The sequence below is a fragment of the Canis lupus genome, chromosome 6 (genome assembly GCF_048164855.1).
Source record: "Canis lupus baileyi chromosome 6, mCanLup2.hap1, whole genome shotgun sequence".
In the NCBI taxonomy this organism is placed as follows: domain Eukaryota; kingdom Metazoa; phylum Chordata; class Mammalia; order Carnivora; family Canidae; genus Canis; species Canis lupus.
In genome coordinates, this window is record NC_132843.1 from 41,999,020 (window position 1) to 42,017,014 (window position 17,995).

Sequence of the window (17,995 nt, forward strand, 5' to 3'; positions counted from 1 at the left end):
TTCTCTGGGTCCCAGGAAGGAAGTTTCCCTATCTCCTCTTTTGTTTAGAAAAAAAACTGCCCAACAGCTGGAATCCCAGGATGTCCTTGGTAGAAATGATTTGCTTTGTCAACAGCTAGAGAATTAATATGTCTTCAGGTAAACACTTGAAGCGCTTACAAATCCTACCATGGTACTGAGCCATGAAGTGGGTCTTAACTAACTCTGAAGAACTGGTAGGTATCTTGAAGGCAATCATAATGGGTAACAAAAATAAAAAGGTTTAATAAATATCCTTTTCTTGAATTTTAGTTGACATTAATCTAGAGCTTTCATTTTTTATTCTTAAATTATAACAGATATTCCCCATGATAATCTCAGATGCTAACTCCCAAATTATTGTTTTGTAGAACTTTAGTCAAGTCTTATCTTTGTATCTAATAGCAAAGTATCATAACATTATTATTATATATAAACTATGATAACTCCCAGATGTAGTAGTCATTTCTTTCTTTTTTAAATTTGTTTTCCTAATGTAAAGCAGATCTGTCTTGAGTAAAGACCTCACTGACACCCAGCTGCTGTCTGAACTTGCTCCCTACCTCTTAGATGGTTGAAAAGATTAATGAATTCTTTAAAGAATTAAAGTGCCCAATGCAGAGAGAGTTCATGGTTTCTCTTCATCAGGAAATGCAGAGGTGTGCAGGGTATGACTACTTTTATGAAGGTTTCAGTTTGATTTACAGGATCAGTTCTGTGGCATAACTTTGGCCGTTGTTCCCAGCAGCATAGCCTACAAGTCTACTTCTCTGGCTTGCCTAGAGATTTTTAATAAATTATGTTATTTTTCATTTGATATTAGGCTGAATTCATTTTGTTATTTGCAGATAAAACACTTTACTGATACAGTGCACACCCCTGACTCAGTGACTGGGGAGTAGCATGACCCTGACTGTCCGACCAGCCCAGGCCCATCTCTGGACAAGACCCAGAGTCACCTCACCCACACTACATAGCTGCTTTGCAGTGAGGAATAGGAGGAAGGGCTGTTGGGAGAGCCACCTGTCCCAAGGAATAGTAATTACCTTCAGTGTCAACAAAGCATACTTGCTAACTTGTTCTTTATCTCTCTTTTCTTCTTCCCTTAAAGTAACACCGATGACCATCTTTCTGAAACAGATGAGACTCTGATCATTATTGAGGCTATAAGAGAAGCTAGTCTGCCAAAATTTCTCCCTAAAGATGCCCCACATTTTGAAAAGATTATAAGAGATTTTTTTCCTGGAGCAACATTTTCAACAGCAAATCAAATTGCCTTGGAGGTAAGATTTTTGAAAACCATCACAAATGATTTAGATGTGGAATGTTAATTAAGATAAGAAACTTGATGTAAGTAAAAAATGCTGTCATTCTTCCTGAAATACTCTACTCGTGTTACAATTAGAGGAATAAAAATACCTGGAGATTGATTTCCCTTTGGAGAAAAACAGCATCTCAGCCTCAGTCAGGAAAGGCTCCTACTTATTTTGTTCCCTGGTTTTCTCATCTTTCCACTGAGAATGATGATGTTTTCTCTTTCTACTTTAAAGAGATACTTTAAGGATCAAATTAGATCAGAATTACAAAATGACTTTACAATATAAAATTTTGTGGTCATAAAAAATAACGTATTAAGACTGTAGAGATCTTTATTTCCTCTTATACCTGCCACCTTGTGGCCATTGCCACAGTCTCAGTGGGGTCTCAACTTCTCTTGTGGTAGGAGGAGCCCCATCACCCTGTGGCCTATGGCCACACACTGCCAGGTGGCCTCCAGCACTGCTTTCCTAACATACCTGTGACCACACCAACAGAGCCACTGTGGGACAAACCCGGAGTCAGGTCCCCTGACTCATATAATACAGCCCTTTACAGTCTGGCCAGACCAGCTTTACCTTGCCAGTGTGTCGTCCTCCCTCCTGCCTCTCCACTGCAGGTTTCTCCCTGTCCTCTGGCTCCAGCTGGGCCTTTATCAGCTATCAGGCTATCAAACCCATACATTCCTTTCTCTGGGACCCTGCCCAATTTTTTAAAACACTGTTTTTCTAATTTATTTTAAAATATATGGTTTATGTAGCTTATAGTTCAAAAAGCTTTGTAATTATTCTTTCTTTAAATATAGATATAAGCTGGGGGCACTTGGGTGGCTCAGTCAGTTGAGCATCTTGCCTTCAGCTCAGGGTTCTGGGATCGAGTTCTGCATAGGGCTCCCTGCTCAGCAGGGAAGCTTCTCCTTCTCCCTCTGCCCCTCCCCACCATCTGCTCATGCTTCTTCTCTCTCTCAGGTAAATAAATAAAACCTATAAATAAATAAATAAATAAATACATGCATACCTACATAAATAAAAGTATAAGCTCAACATGGATGGAACTAGAGGGTATTATGCTGAGGGAAGGAAATAAGTCAGTCAGAGAAAGACAATTATCATATGATTTCACTCACATGTAGAATTTAAGAAACAAGATAGGATCATAGGGGAAGAGAATAAAAAATAAAACATAGTGAAATCAAAGAGGGAGACAAACCATAAGAGACTCTTAATCATGGGAAACAAACAAACTGAGGGTTGCTGGAGGGGGTGGGGGGAGAGGGCCGCTGGGGGATGGTCATGAAGGAGGGCATGTGATGTGATGAGCACTGGTGGTTATATAAGACTGATGAATCACTGACCTCTACTTCTAAAACCAGTAGTACACTATATGTTAGTTAACTGAATTAAATTAAAAAAAAGAAAGAATAAATAAAAGTATAAGCTATGTGCATAACCTCATACCCAACAGGCAGAAAATACATAATATTTTTAGGCACATATGAAGCGCTTAGCAAAAGATCATCATTTATTAGGTTATGTAGGAAGATTTGGGAAAATTTCCCTTGGAAACGAGGCTAGGAGTTTTATGACAGGATAGTTCTTTGGCATTTCTGGTCTAGTTAGATTTCATATCCCTTCTAGGATCAATTCCATTGAACTAGATAGTATTCCCATTGCTTTCAAATGTTAGAATGCAGTCTGGGGATCTGAGTAAACCACTGTCTTGTGACACCTGTGGTTTCTTGTTTCTGTTGTTGCTCTCCTGATCATGCCTTATTTTCTTAATTTGGGTTTTCTTCTTTACATAAGTAATTTAGAAGTTTATATAATTGTTTTCTTCAAAAACCAGCTTTTTATTATTTAACACATCTTTTTAAATTCTAACCCTTTAATATCCATATTAATATTTTTAAATATCTTCTTTTATTCCTCTGGGTTTTAAGTTTTCTCCCCAGCTGTCTAAGTAAGATATCTAATTTATTATTTTTTACTAATGTAAGTTTATAAAACAAGGGACGCCAGGGTAGTTCAGTCAGTTAAAGCATCTGGCTCTTGGTCTCAGCTCAGGGTTTGGTCTCAGGGTTATGGATTCAAGCCCTATGTTGGGCTCTGCACTGGGTGTGGTAAAAAACAAAAAAACAACAAAAGAAAGCTATATAACTTTGTCCAAGCACTGCTTTAGTTTTATAGGCTATAAGTTCAGGTAGGTAGGGTTTTCCTAAGTATTTTTTCCCAGAAATTTGATAGGATAGTGAGTACTTCCTTTTTTCCTAAGTGTTCTTTTAGGACAGAGGTTTCTCATGCTTTTAATTTCCAGGTAAAGGATCTTTTTATTTTCTGATTTTGTTACCGATTTCTAGTCTTACTGAATTGTGATTAAAGAATATTATCGGGCAGCCTGGGTGGCTTAGCAGTTTAGCACCGCCTTCAGCCCAGGGTGTGATCCTGGAGCCCTGGGATCGAGTCCCACATCCGCATCCCTGCATGGAGCCTGCTTCTCCCTCTGCCTGTGTCTCTGCCTCTCTCTCTGTGTGTCTCCCATGAATAAATAAATAAAATCTTAAAAAAAAAAAGAATATTATCTTTGTTATTTTTTTAAACTGTGTAATTTAGACTTTTTAATGGCCCAATATACAGGTAATTTTTCTTAATAGGCCCTATGCACATGAAAAGAAAGATATTTTCTCTTATGGATTGCAAATATAAAACAAAGTTCAGTTTATCTCCATTTGTTATGGCTGTTAAATTAGCATTTGTTAAGTGGAGCACAGGGTATGGGCTGGTGAGCCACAGTTCAGCAGGAGACCATGGGATGCTGAAAAGAGATGCTTATTCCTCATGGGTCCTGGAGGAGGTACACAGGGAGGACAAGGCAGGGTGCAGGCAAAGAGACACATGCCTCCATCAGGGTCCACAGCTGGAGTGCTTTGAGGTTCCCATGCTAAGGCTGGATTGGTCAGTTCAAACCAAACAAAGCAGGACTTTGGTAAGTTCCATGCAGGTTTCAGGGGAGTGCGTAAGCGGAAGGCCCAGGGAGGCGGTGAGGTTCTACCAGCAATTTGCACCTGCTCGTGACTCCACCACCTGCCATCCCAGGCCTGTGCTGGTGTGAGGGGCTGAGGTCGTGGATTCAAGTCCCTGCAGGCTCTTCAGTGGAACAGAAGGGATGCTGAGGCAGCAATATCATGAAGTGGCTTAGCTAAACCCTCGCTCCCATTTTTGCTGTCTTATTGATAGACTTGTACATCTTTACTTGTTCTCACTCAGTGAAGTAAATCTATGTTAACTCTTACAGTCTCTGCTTTCTAATGGTTGTTACCACATTGTTTGATACATGAATATCAATTACAAACTGCCCTTTAATATATAGTGCTTTTGTTTTCTTGTCTACCACTTTTTGGCTTGTATTCCATTCTGTTAAGACCGTTATTCTATTTTTTGTTTGCCTTGTTTACTTTGGGACTTTTTTTTTTCAAACTTTATAAATTCCACAAAGTGAAGTGGTTTTTAAATTTTGTTTTATCTTACTGATTTTTATGCAGATGAATATTTTTACTCTACAGGTAACTTTATACATTTTGATAATAATACCCATAGTTCTCCACTTATTTGGATATCATATCTTAGTTCCCTAATATGAAAAGTAATACACTTCTTTTCCCCTTTCTGCTGTCGCTGTCACTGCCCAAACGTTGTAAATTAGAAGTGCTGCCTGTGGCTCTGTGCAGGAAAGGTGTGTGTGAACTTCCTCTGCCTCCCAGGCCCCTGGCCCTGGTCCCTCCAGCAGCTCGTGCTAGATCCAGCCTCTGCTGTGCAGCCATGCAATGCACTCAGTTACTGCCCAGTATTGTAGAGTTTTTGGCAATAATGGTGTCATATTTTTATAATATTCCTAGTGGTCTAATGCAGGCATGCTGTAATTTGAAACTCTGATTTGAAACTCCCCTTGAATATGGCAGCCTTGCTGAATTCTCTTATTAGTTCACAAGTAGCACTGATTTTTGTGTGTTCCCCTGGGATTTTGTTGTTGGATCGTCATAATGACAGTTGTACCTCTTTCCTCCAATCCTTGTGTCTCATATTCTCCTTTTCTTGTTCTTACTTTTCTAGTGATGAGTTATTCCTGCATTCCTGGGATATATCATGCTTTATCATCATCATGTGATTTTTAATACACTACTGGATTAAATTAGTTAATATTTTATTTAGGATGTTCACATGTACACTTATAAGTCAAGTGTCCTTACCTGTTTTTAGAACCAGCTCTTCAAAATAGGCTGAACAACAAATGTCTTGTTTTCTGGAAGAATTCCATAAGATTGAGATGAACTATACTTTAGATTTACTTTAGATTTTTAAATGGTCAAACTTAACTATAAAAGTGCTTGGGGGATCCCTGGGTGGTGCAGCAGTTTGGCACCTGCCTTTGGCCCAGGGCGCGATCCTGGAGACCCGGGATCGAATCCCATGTCGGGCTCCCGGTGCATGGAGCCTGCTTCTCCCTCTGCCTGTGTCTCTGCCTCTCTCTCTCTCTCTTTGTGACTATCATAAATAAATAAAAATTTAAAAAAAGTGCTTGGGTCTGGATTTTGTTGGGGTGGGAGGGAAAGGCTTTGAATACTGTTTTAACTTTTTGTTACTTAGTGACCCCTTCACACTCCGTGTTCATACAACATCTCTGGGTTTCTAAATGTCTTAGCTAAAGTTATTTCTACTCCTCTCATCAGTTCCCAGGCTCTGCTACAGTTTTTTTTTTGTTGTTGTTGTTGTTGTTGTTGTTGTTCTTTGTTATTGATCATTCTTGCTTGAGATTTGCATATAATCAATTTTTTCAAAGAGGTAACTTTTGGTTTTGATTATTTTCCCTTTTTTTCTCTGTGTCCATTAGGTTGATTTCTGTCCTTCATTATTTGCAATTTTTTATTTTGTTGGACCTGTTCTCCTGTTCTTTTGTTTGTTTCTTGAGTTTAGTGCTTAGATTGTTTGTTATCTGTGTTTCCTCAAACCTGAAGTATTTAAAGATGTGAATTTTCTTCTAAGTATTCCTTTAGCTGTTTCCCACAAATTTTCACATGTAGTATTCTAATTAGCATTTAATTATAAATATTTCTTAATTACCCTTATGAGGGTAAAAAACCTGAGAGGTTTTTTTTGCTAAATTCTGGGAATTTAAACTATCCTTTTATTATTAATCACCATTTATGGTTAGCTTTGACTGGGGACTGTATGCTGTATCATATATTTATCCCTTTGAGATCACCTTTATTTAGGTTTCCTACACCTTCTAATGTATTGTTTTGTAAGTGCTTCATGTGTGCTCTCAAATGGTATATATTCTGTGCTTGCTGTATATAATGTTATATACACATACTGTGATGCAGCTTTGTTATCAGTTTTTTGCTGATCCATCAGTTTCTAAAAGGGTGTATTAAGATCTTAATGACAGTTGTTGATACATCTATTTTCCCTGCATTTCCAACAATTGCTTTATATAGTTTGAAGATATAAGTGGTGTATATATTTATATCTTCTTACTCTTCTTATATTTCACATGTGAGTGAAATCATATATTCATCTTTCTCTGACTGACTTATTTCACTTAGCATTATTGTCTCTGGGTTCATCCATGTGATTATAAATGATGAGATTTCATTCTTTTTTATGGCTGAGTAATATTCCACTGTGTGTGTGTGTGTATACACCACATCTTCTTTATCCATTCATCCATCGATGGACACTTGGGTTGCTTCCATACCTTGACTTTTGTAAATAATGCTGCAGTAAATATGTAAAGATAGGAGTGCATATGTCTTTTCAAATTACAGTTTGCATATTCTTTAAGTAAATACCCAATAGTGAAATTACTGGATAATATGGTAATTCTATTTTTTTTTTTTTTTGAGGAAACTCCATACTTTTGTCCACAGTGGCTGCACCAGTTTGCATTCCCACCAGCAGTGCTGCAATGCTTGTTGTTTCCTGTGGGTCTTGGTGGCTTGAGGGTATTTTATTTTATTTTATTCCATTATAATTAACATATAGTATTGTATTAGTTTTAGATGTACAGCATAACAATTCAACAATTCCATATATTGGATTCCTGTTCATTCTATGAATTCATTCTTACTCCTCTCCCTCCCATGTTTTAAGTATATGGTGACATACTTTACATCCTTTTATTTTGTGAATCCCTTGACTTAGTTTTGTAGATACACTTATTTTACCTCTTTTGTGCTTCCTACTTTTCTTACTCCTTCTGGTCTTTCCTTTCTACTCAAAGAATCTCCTTTAACATTTCTTGTAGGGCTGGTTTAGGGTCATGAATTCCTTTAACTTTTGTTTGTCTGGGAAACTCTATCTCTCCTTCTGTTCTGAATGATAGCCTTGCTAAATAGAGTATTTTTGGCTGCAGATGTTTTTCTTTCAGCACTTTGACTATTATCATGCCACTCTCTTCTGGCCTGCAAAGTTTCTGCTGAAAAATTAATTGATAGCCTTGTGAGGTTTCCCTTGTGCAAATGTTTTCTCTTGCTGCTATTAAAGTTCTCTTCAGATCATTACTTTTGGCTGTCTTATTTACTTTGGGTCTTGGTGCAGACCTCCTTGGATTGGTTTTGTTTAGGGCTCTCTCTGCCTCCTGCATCTGGATTTCTGTTTCCTTCCCCAGATTCAGGAAGTTTTCAGTTATTATCTCTCCAAATAAATCCTCTGCCCCCTTTTCTCTCTCTTCTCCATCTGGGATCCCTATCATGCAACTGTTATTTATGCTTGACAGTGTCACTGAGTTCCCTGGGTCTATTTTCATTTTGCATAATTTTTTCCCCTCTCATCTGCTTAGCTTTATTACTTTCCATTACTCTGTCTTCCAGGTTACTGATCTGTTCTTCTACTTCCTCTTGTTTGCTATTTATTCCAGGTGGCCCACTTTTAATTTCATTTAGTGAGTTCATTATCTCTAACTGGTTCTTTTTTATTTCCTATCTCTTTGTGGAGTGTCTTACTGAGGTCCTCCACTTTTTTCTCAAGTCTAGAAAGTATCTTTACAAGCATTACTTTTAATTCTCTATTAGGCATAATATTTATCTCCATTTCACTTAGATCTCTTGCTATAATTTTGTTCTCTTCTTTCATTCAGAACATATTCCTCTGTCTCCTCATTTTGTCTCTGTTTCTTATTGTATATTCATCTTTTCATCAGTTTTACAAGTCAATTTACAAGCATCAGTTTATTCTGCTACTTTTCCCTTCATATAATTTTTACATTGATAAATATACAACCTCTCAACTGTTAAATAAAAACTGTTAATAAAATGTTCCAAATAGTAATATGTGTCTTAAGAAATGGCACAGAGGAGCAGTTGGGTGGCTCAGTGGTTGAGCATGTCTGCCTCTGGCTCAGGTTGTGATCCCCTTCTTCCTCTTCCTATGTCTCTGCCTTTTCTGTGTGTCTCTCATGAGTAAATAAGTAAAATCTTAAAAAAAAAAAAAAGAAATGGCAGAGAGATCACAATTTGTAGTTTTAATATTAAATTTAGAATATTTAATGGTGTATTTTTGGTGGTTTACACAAAAACCTGTCACATATAGCATATCCACATATGAATATATGTTATTAAATAAATAGTCTGTAGGTATGCTATTTGCACTTATTGCTCATTTAACATATAAGAATCTGAATTGCATGCAATAGGCAATTGGAATCTTTTTTTTTTAAGATTTTCTTTATTCATGAAAGACACAGATAGTGAGGCAGAGGGAGCCCAATATGGGACTTGATCCCAGGACTTCAGGATAATGACCTGAGCCAAAGGCAGACACTCAACCACTGAACCACCCAGGTGCCCCAGCACTTGGAATCTATCCAGCTTCTTCATGTTTCTGTCACTAACAATATCTGCAGGAGTGGGGGTGTCATTAACTCAGAGCAACCACAGGATTAACAGAAGCCATATCCTGGAATAAATAATGTATAGTTTGCCATCCAGTTGATTCTATGGAATATCATATACAAACCATAAATACTTTACAGTAGGATTATGATTTTATTTCACAACCTTCCAAAATAGGGAATTGTGAAAATCTTTAACCAGATGGGATGAACCTGTCTGAATGTCTCTTATTTTGATTATCCCACTTCTGCTGATCTTCTGTGCATCCCATGCTATCCCTAGTCCACTCCTGCAGGGCTTACAACCAGGCAGACATCTAGGTTTGTATTGTCTATGGCAGAGAATCTCTAGCCCCTGCATCTAAAACTGCTCCAAGTACAGGCCTTAAGTGAGTGTCTCATCCAACTCCATTTAAAAGAGGTTTCTTTCAGCTGATTTCCTACCTCCAGTAGCCTTGCCATAGGAACTACTTTTCTCCATTTGTACAGTCCTACTGAGTGTTCTGTTTTGCCTTCAGCTGCTCCTTGTCTGTCCCATCAGGGTAATGCAAGAAATGAGAAATGGAGTAGGAGAGGTCAATGAGAAAAAAGATAAATCCCACTTTTTTTTCTGTAGGCACAGTTTCTGATAGTATTGACAGTGAAATAAACCCCACTTTAGAAGGAAACATAGATGCCCTTATAATTCCTGTGTTAAAATATTAAGTATCTTTACAAGTTGCAGCCACTTCCTGGATGTTTTATTGTATAACCACATCAGGTACTCAATCTTACAAATTGTGCTTATTATCCTATGATATTATGAACATTGAAACATTAAAATAATTGTTGTAAAGCTGAAAACCTACCTTAATGGTGACTAGAATTATACAAAGATATAGACTCTTTTAAATTTTCTTTTGGTGTAGGATAATTAGATAATGATTCTAGAATAACAGCTAGTTCTTAAACATATTCTAAAGAATGAATTCTTTTCTTTTTAAAGATTTACTTAGAGAGCATGTGAGCAAGGGGAGGGGCAGAGAGAGGGAGAATCTCAAGCAGACTCCCCACTGAGCCCGACCTGGAGCTCGATCCCAGGTGATGATGATGATCCCAGGTGAGATGATGACCTCAGCTGTAGTCAAGAGTTGAATGCTCAACTGACTGAGCTGCCCAGGTGCCCCAAGAATGAATTTTAAATTGAGGGAGCTCCAAAAATAAATAAATAAATAAATAAATAAATAAATAAATAAATAAATAAATAGAGGGAGGGAGGGCCTACAAATTTGCTACTGGGGGTCTGTGAACATAACATTTTGTGTGTATTGTATTTTGGTTGAGAAATTAAGAACCACTGTCTTGATATAGTAGTATTCAGTACCTAGTTAAGAAAGATTTTGTAGGATTATGTATTAAAGGTTTAATTTGCAATGCCTTTTAAATTAATGTATTTATTTTTAGAAAGCAATATTTATTGCAACACAACAGTTGGGCTTACAACAATGGCCAGCTCAGAAAAAGAAAATCATACAGTTTTATAATCAACTGCAGGTGAGTGTGGAATGACATGTTAGCAGCTCTTTGCTCCTGAATCATTATGATCAAGGAGGAAACCAGGATAACAATAAAGTGTTTTACTCATTTATTTACCCAAATGTGGCTGCTCAATTCTCACTTTAACTTTGAACAGGTCAATCCTTTTCGCCTTTGTCCCCTTAATACGTGATTCTTTTTTTTTTTTTTAAAGATTTTTTATTTATTTATTCATGATAGTCACACAGAGAGAGACAGAGAGGCAGAGACACAGGTAGAGGGAGAAGCAGACTCCATGTACCGGGAGCCCGACGTGGGACTCGATCCCAGGTCTCCAGGATCACGCCCCGGGCCAAAGGCAGGTGCCAAACCGCTGTGCCACCCAGGGATCCCTTAATACGTGATTCTAAAAAACCCTCCAGTGTTCTGCCTCACATAGCTAGCTATGAATTCATAGCTAGCTTTGAATTTTCTGTCCCCATGAATGAACCATTTGGAAAATATGGTGCGTTTCGCTGATTACTAGTAAAATTGTACATCCTCATATATATTTCTTTGCCATTTGAGTTTTCTATGAGTTGCCATTTCTCAATTGGATTTTTTATCTTTTTCTTACCAATGTGTAGGCTTTTCATTATGTAATTTCATATACTATTTCTTTCTTGTTTCTGTACATTACAAATAAATTCTCTAAGTCTTAGATTTTCAGAAATAATTCAGTTGTTCAAGAGACGTTGTTAATGCAGTAAAGTCCATTGATCATTTTTTATGGTTTGTGTTTTTGTGAATTTTTAGAAATCTTTTCTATTTCATAAAGATATTTTATGGTTATTTTCTAAAATGTTTTGATACTTGCAATTTCCATTTCTAAGTTGTCTAGAATTTCCTTTTCTTTAAGGTGTCAAATATGGATCTGTTTTTCCTCAGATGGATAGCCATTTCCCAAGACTTTTCCTCCCTGGTTTGCTGTTTCTCTCATATACCATGTTTCCAATATAATAGGTTGGATTTCCTTGTTGATTTCTTCCATATTTTATTATTTTGGCCTTTATCTTATGACAGCACCAGTCCTAATTACCATAGCTTTATAGTAGGTCTCCATGATTGGTGGTACCAATTGTAAGAGGAAAGAAAAGCTATTCCTGACCCTCTTAGAGTTCCTGGCTGAATCTGAAAATCAAATTGACAGGTAGATTAGCAGGATAAAAACATGCACATTTTACTGTATTTGATATTTTTTTATATAGGAGCCTTCATATAAGAATGGAAACCCAAAGAAGTAACCAGAATAGGAAGCTTTACACCTTTTAGATAAAAAATGAATTTGTGAAGAATTGGCAGGACAGAGGGGTTTGGACTGAGGGTGTAGTAAGTGGTAAAGAAGTAACTGGGAAGATATGGGCCAGTTGAACCAGGTTTGTTCACACAGCCTTGTCAGCCCTGCATTCCCCATAAGGATGTCTCTGCTCTCTGGGTACAAGGAGGGTGCCTTTCAGTGGGAGTTTTGTGACCTGTTTCAAAGAAGAAAGATGGTGGTGTTTAGGAAGGGGGTGTTTAGAGTGACCTTCTTGCTTCTCCATGTGAAAAAGACTCCTCCAGCTTAATCTGCTTAACACACCAGGGTCAAGGTGCCTAGCTTGTCCTGAGCCCTACCTCAGCCATAATCTTTGATTTTTGCTATTTTCAAGATTCTTAGATAATCAGTTCATTGACTGCCAGTTTAAAAAAAAAAAATCTTGTTTGGGTTTTTATTGGGATAGAATTGAATAAATAATTAATGGTGAGAATTTTCATGAATATAATGGGTTGATTTAATAAGTTAGTCTACCATAGCTTCATAGCATCAGAAAGCACTAGACTCCTGCATCAGAGAGGTTTGTTAATCATTCAGCAACAGCAGTAGCCATGTCCCCAAGATTGAATTCTCAGAGGATGACACAAGGTCAAGTGATAGGTCTGTGTGCTGCACACACAGTTGGTTGTTCCACAGAAGAAACCCATGCTTAGGAGCACTGCAGTCTTGTGAGGGGACTACTCCAGACATTCCTAGCCTCTACTCTTGAAGGGCACATCATCTTTGTTGTTCTAGCCAGCAAATAAACATTCCCCATCCTGGTAAGAGGATTATTTCTATCTTCCAAAAACTTCTTGCTATACAAACATCCTTGAAAAGGTAGCCCCAAACAAAGCTTATCAATGCCCCTGTTCAGAGGCATGTAAAAGTGTCAGCAACCGTAAAGACTTGTCTCCCAAAAACTCTACCCCTCATTTATACTCTGTCTTGGCTTCTGGTGAATTTCCCCCATGGCCACTCTATTGACTGCTTTGATTAATCTGACTGACAAGGACTGGAGCCAGACCATATTCAATTTATTTCATACAGCGTTTATGTAAAGCCTCTCTCAGGAGGACTATATACAGTAGGATGGAGCCAACCTAAAATATTAATCTCAGCCATGCCCATCCAAGATTCTGGGCCCAAACAATGAAACAAATCCTAAGGCACCAGACTCTACCTTAGAAAGCCAGTGAATTTCTCCTAAAATTACTATATTGATTGTTCCTCTTGGTCCAAAAGATTAATCCAAGTAGAGCAAGATTATCAGTTGTACAAATGTTTCTTGGCCCTGAAGGAGGAAGTGATTAGGGCAGTTCTTTTTCCTAACAACCCTAGAGAGTAAATTGAGACTGTCTGACTGCCTTCCAGGGACAAGTTGATGTTTCCTTAAATACTGAATTTTTAACATGTTAACTACCTCTGATGTGCAAGTTGCATTGTTTTAGGGAAGGAGACTATTGTCTGACTTCTACATAAGAAATACAATCATAAATGTATACATGGTGCCCTTTAGAAAGAGTTTCTTAATAGTTGTTGGGTGGGTTCCCCAAGTGGGATTACAACGGTTCAAGAAATTCAGCATGATGGTGCCTCTGCCATGGGTTCTCAGGTCAGCTCTAATAATTAGATTTAGTTTGTTTGGTTTTGGGTTTGTTGTTTTGTTTTGGTTTGGTTTTGGTTTTGGTTTTTTTTGGAGTGGCCACTTGAGGACAAGCAGTCCAGTTTAACCTGTTTACCTTCTCACGAGCCAGATGGCATTTGTCTGTTCCATAAAATGAGTGAACCATGGAGATAGGGGAAGACATCCAAGTTATCTTGAGGTATTGACAGGTGTTTTGTCTGGGAAGCGTAGAAACTGAGGCCATCCCTGCTGCTTCTGATAGGCCTCTCAGTAATACTTAAGCAAATAAAAATTAAATCATGGTCAATTCCACTAGTAGGGGATAGCAGTCCCAGCAATCTGTAAAATGAAAGGCTCCTGCAGTTGTTTGGAATGCCACATTAGAGTATTTTCCTTTGTGAGGATGGAGAGACAGAGTTTTGAAAAAACAGATGTTCAATATCCATCCCTCCCCCTGTATTCCATGGTCTGAGGTATGTCTGGCCTAGGTGTCTGGGTTTTTGCTATCCTTGCACTGCCACAAAATTGGCATGCCTCATTTTAGTAATTCTTACCCTAATTATTTTCCAAACATCTCCTGCTGTGAGACAAGAGGGACAAATATGTTTTTATGGAACTTGTAACCATTATATACCCTGCTTTGGCCTATATGGGCCACTAAGAAGAACTCATCAGGAAGTGTACTCAGTCAAGTAATCATTATCCTATGGACTAAGACCATGACAATCCAAGAGAATCTGTATAGTTGAACCAGAATTAAATTTTAATCCTCTAAGCCCCATTTTGGAATGTGTACAGTCAGGATGAACTGGGGTTGTGATTACGGACAAGAAGGAAGCAACCATGCTCAGGAATGGTTAGGATTGAATCCCAAATTTCCAAAATAGGTTTCTATAATCCCCCATCTCTTTTATGCTGATAATTACCCAAGAAGCAGATGAAAGGAGATGATCCCCTTCTGGGGATGTCCACATTCAGTGACCAACCCTCCCTGGCAAGGTGTGTGGACAAAGAGAAGGTAAGGGGGAGAGAGTCAGAAATATTTTGCGTCCGTCTTCGAGAAGGCTGTTTCAGTGCTCAATCATACCAGATACATATGGATGATAGGGAGTGGAGAGACCCCATAAAATATCTTGACCATCAGCTCAGGGTTAAGAGACTCTTGAAATAAAAGGTATACCATTGTTAGACTGCAAATGGTACAGAGTCCAACTGACAAAAATTTTGTTTCAAGAAACATAATGGTGTGGCTGGAGTTAGCTGATTGGAATCAACAGCAATCCCATAGCTTGAAATAGTGTCATTGTCAGTGAGTCACCACCAATAGCCCCAAGACAGGAGGTCACAGATCTAATGTGGGACCTGCCAGGAGTATATGGGACTCATTTGTGCCCTAAGGCAGTATGACTTTTCCCACCATGAGACAGGAGTCTGGAGTGCAGCAGTATTCTCTGCATCACAAACACAGGCCTTTACTTGGTGAGTTCTGTGATGGGGAACGTGTTGCCGCATCCAGTGTGATGTTGTGTCCAGACAACAATCATGGCAGTCTGTGAAGGGCAGGCTGGATGAGCAGCATGATTCTGGGTCATCTCAGTAAAGAATGGATCCTCATCCCGGGCCCATGAGTAGCTCAGTTTGAGGAGCAGCCACAATTTGTTCCCACAGTTCACAATCCTAGAGAGGGTTGTCTTTAATCTTCTAGTCTGTGGTTTCCCAAGTGGCAGACCAACTAGCAAGTCAGAGTTCTCACCAGTGGGCAGGATTGACAGATGTGCTCTGGTTCTACATAGCTGGCTCTGAGGAGGGACAGCAAGAGCCTTCAGGTCCCAGTGAGGCTGAGCCACCAGGACACTAGACTGAGGCATTCATGGGAATCTTTCTAAATTAAGGGCTTAACAGAGCCAGCAGCTTTGCTTCAGGAGGTGAAGTAGGGAACAAAGTCACTCCCAGAGGGGCAGCTGCCACTCATTCATGTAAAGCCATGATGCCACTACAGCCAGTTAGCTGCATTCTTGAATATATCATTTCTTCTTGACATCCAGGGCTTCTCATCTTGCCTATCAGACTAGAGAATCACAAGACCTCCATGAAGATAGATTGGAATGGAAATGAAAAACATTTTAGATTTATCCATATTTGAATTTTGGCATATTTATTTAATATATTATTAAGAATAATCATTTCTTTAGTGCTATTACAATAGTCTAAAAGAGATGATCAGGGACTCTTTTTAAGAGCATCTGGCCCTTTCCTTCTTGCCTTAGTCCATTTGGGCTGAAATAGCAAAATACCATAGATGGAATGGTTTAAACAACAGATATTTATTTCTTACAGTTCTGGAGGCTGGGATCAACATGCTAGCTGATTTGGTTTCTGCTAAGAACAGTCTTCCTTGATAGATAGTCACTTTCTCACTCTGTCCTCACATAGTGGAGAGATGTTGAACTCTGAACTCCCTCTCCCTCTTCTTACAAGGACATTAACCACCCTCATGACCTCATCTAACCCTAATTACTCAAAGACCCCACTTCCAGTATTATCACACTGGGTGTCAGCCTCAGCATTTGAGTTTTACAGAGATGCAAACATTCTTCACTCCATGACACCAATTGTGATTGGGTTGGACAGAAGAAGATGGAATCAAGCAAATTTTGTAAGACATGAGGGACTTTGGACAATGAGTACCTAGTGGTTTTATTAACTAGATCAGGAAATAAGAGAAGCAACAATTATGAAAAGGTGTAGGTTAAATTATGTTGACTTTGAAAATCATGTGAGACATCCAGATGGAAGTATCTAATAGACCACTGAAATTTCACTTAGGCACATAGAACCAAAGACCAGGGAAAAGATGTACACATTAGGAAGTCATTAGAACTCAAATCATAGTTACTCACTCAAGTTGATGAGATTGGTAGGGCCAATGGGGGAGTGGGGTAGGGGAGGAGAGAGAGAGAAGGATGAATTAGGGAAGACTAAAATAGAAATGACATTCAAAACTCAAAAGAGAGAAGATAATAAAGAAGAAAGCTGAGATGAAACATATTACAGAAGCCAATCTTAGAGAAACGTACAGAAATAAAGGAGAATTGGAAAGAGATAAACTGTAAAATATCAAGAATTGAAAGTTATCCTTTGAATTTTAAAATTAGGAAATTTCTGTTTATTTTGACATTAACCTAGTCAATGGAAACAGAACCCAGATTATAATAAATTGAACAGTAATTTGAAGGAAGGGTTTCCAGACATAGAGATGTATTTGTAAATAAGAACCTTCAGATTTCAGTTTAGCTGAATCATCAGTAAACCAAAACTAAATCATAAATCTGCAACTTTGTTTTAGACTTGTGTTGGTGTGATGTTAGTAGGCCCAACAGGTGGAGGAAAGACAACAGTCAGAAGAATTTTAGAAAGAGCATTAACACTATCACCAGTTGAAGACCTCCTGTCAGTTACAGAAAGGGAATCTACTTCACAGGTAAATACTAAGTAATATGTTTCTCTATTTCTTCAGACCTTAATTTATACTTCAGTAACATTTTATGTCCTATTTACATAAGTATGTTTAATTTATTGCTAGGAATTTAGTAGTTAGGAATCATTGTAGTAAATTGGATTTTTTAAAAGATTCATTCATTCAGAGAGAGAGAGAGAGAGAGAGGCAGAGACATAGGCAGAGGGAGAGCAGGCTCCATGCAGGAAGCCCAACGCAGGACTCGATCCTGGGTCTCCAGGATCACACCCCGGGCTGCAGACGGCGCTAAACCGCTGCGCCACTGGGGCTGCCCAAATAGGATTTTTTTTATTTGAATTAAAACTAGTAATTACTAGTATAAAATAAATCTATTAAATTATATATTTATTTTGTAATTAGTCACCTTCACGGACTAGTTAAGTTGTAATTGTTTTTATAGGTGATCAATTGAATCATCTTCAAATGATTATAATTTTGTCTCTTGTAATATTTATATAATTTATATTCATTAACCCTCCAAGATAGTGTTAACTATAATAATATCTTGTTCCTTACTTTATCAGAAATGCAGTTTATATTGCTGTATTTAATATGATATTTGTTCTTCATGTATGGTAAATATTCTTTTATACTTTGGTAATTTTCTTCCATTCTCATTATACTTTGGTTTTTGACTTCTGTAATTTATGAAATAAATTATATATATAACACCCAGTGCTCACCATGACAAATGCCATCATTTGTCACCCCTCCTCCCCCCACCTCCTTCCAGCAGCCCTCAGTGTGCTCTCCATCATCTCCTATGGTTTGTCTCCTTCTTTTG

The 17,995-nt window shown here is 38.1% G+C and overlaps 1 protein-coding gene across 17 annotated transcripts in view; it reads left to right on the forward strand.

Moving 5' to 3' along the window:
- DNAH14 (dynein axonemal heavy chain 14) overlaps nt 1-17,995 on the forward strand; it is a 334,169-nt gene that overhangs the window by 157,201 nt on the left and 158,973 nt on the right. For 15 of the 17 annotated variants that reach the window (XR_012032771.1, XM_072830144.1, XM_072830141.1 and 12 more), the window contains 3 exons: nt 1,130-1,301; nt 10,663-10,752; nt 17,041-17,175. Coding sequence is in view for 16 of the 17 variants with exons in the window: in XM_072830144.1 (XP_072686245.1) it covers nt 1,130-1,301; nt 10,663-10,752; nt 17,041-17,175 (397 nt within the window). In the remaining variant the exon portion in view is untranslated. The remainder of the gene's footprint in view (nt 1-1,129; nt 1,302-10,662; nt 10,753-17,040; nt 17,176-17,995) is intronic. The other 2 variants (XM_072830148.1, XM_072830149.1) reach the window with 2 other exon arrangements.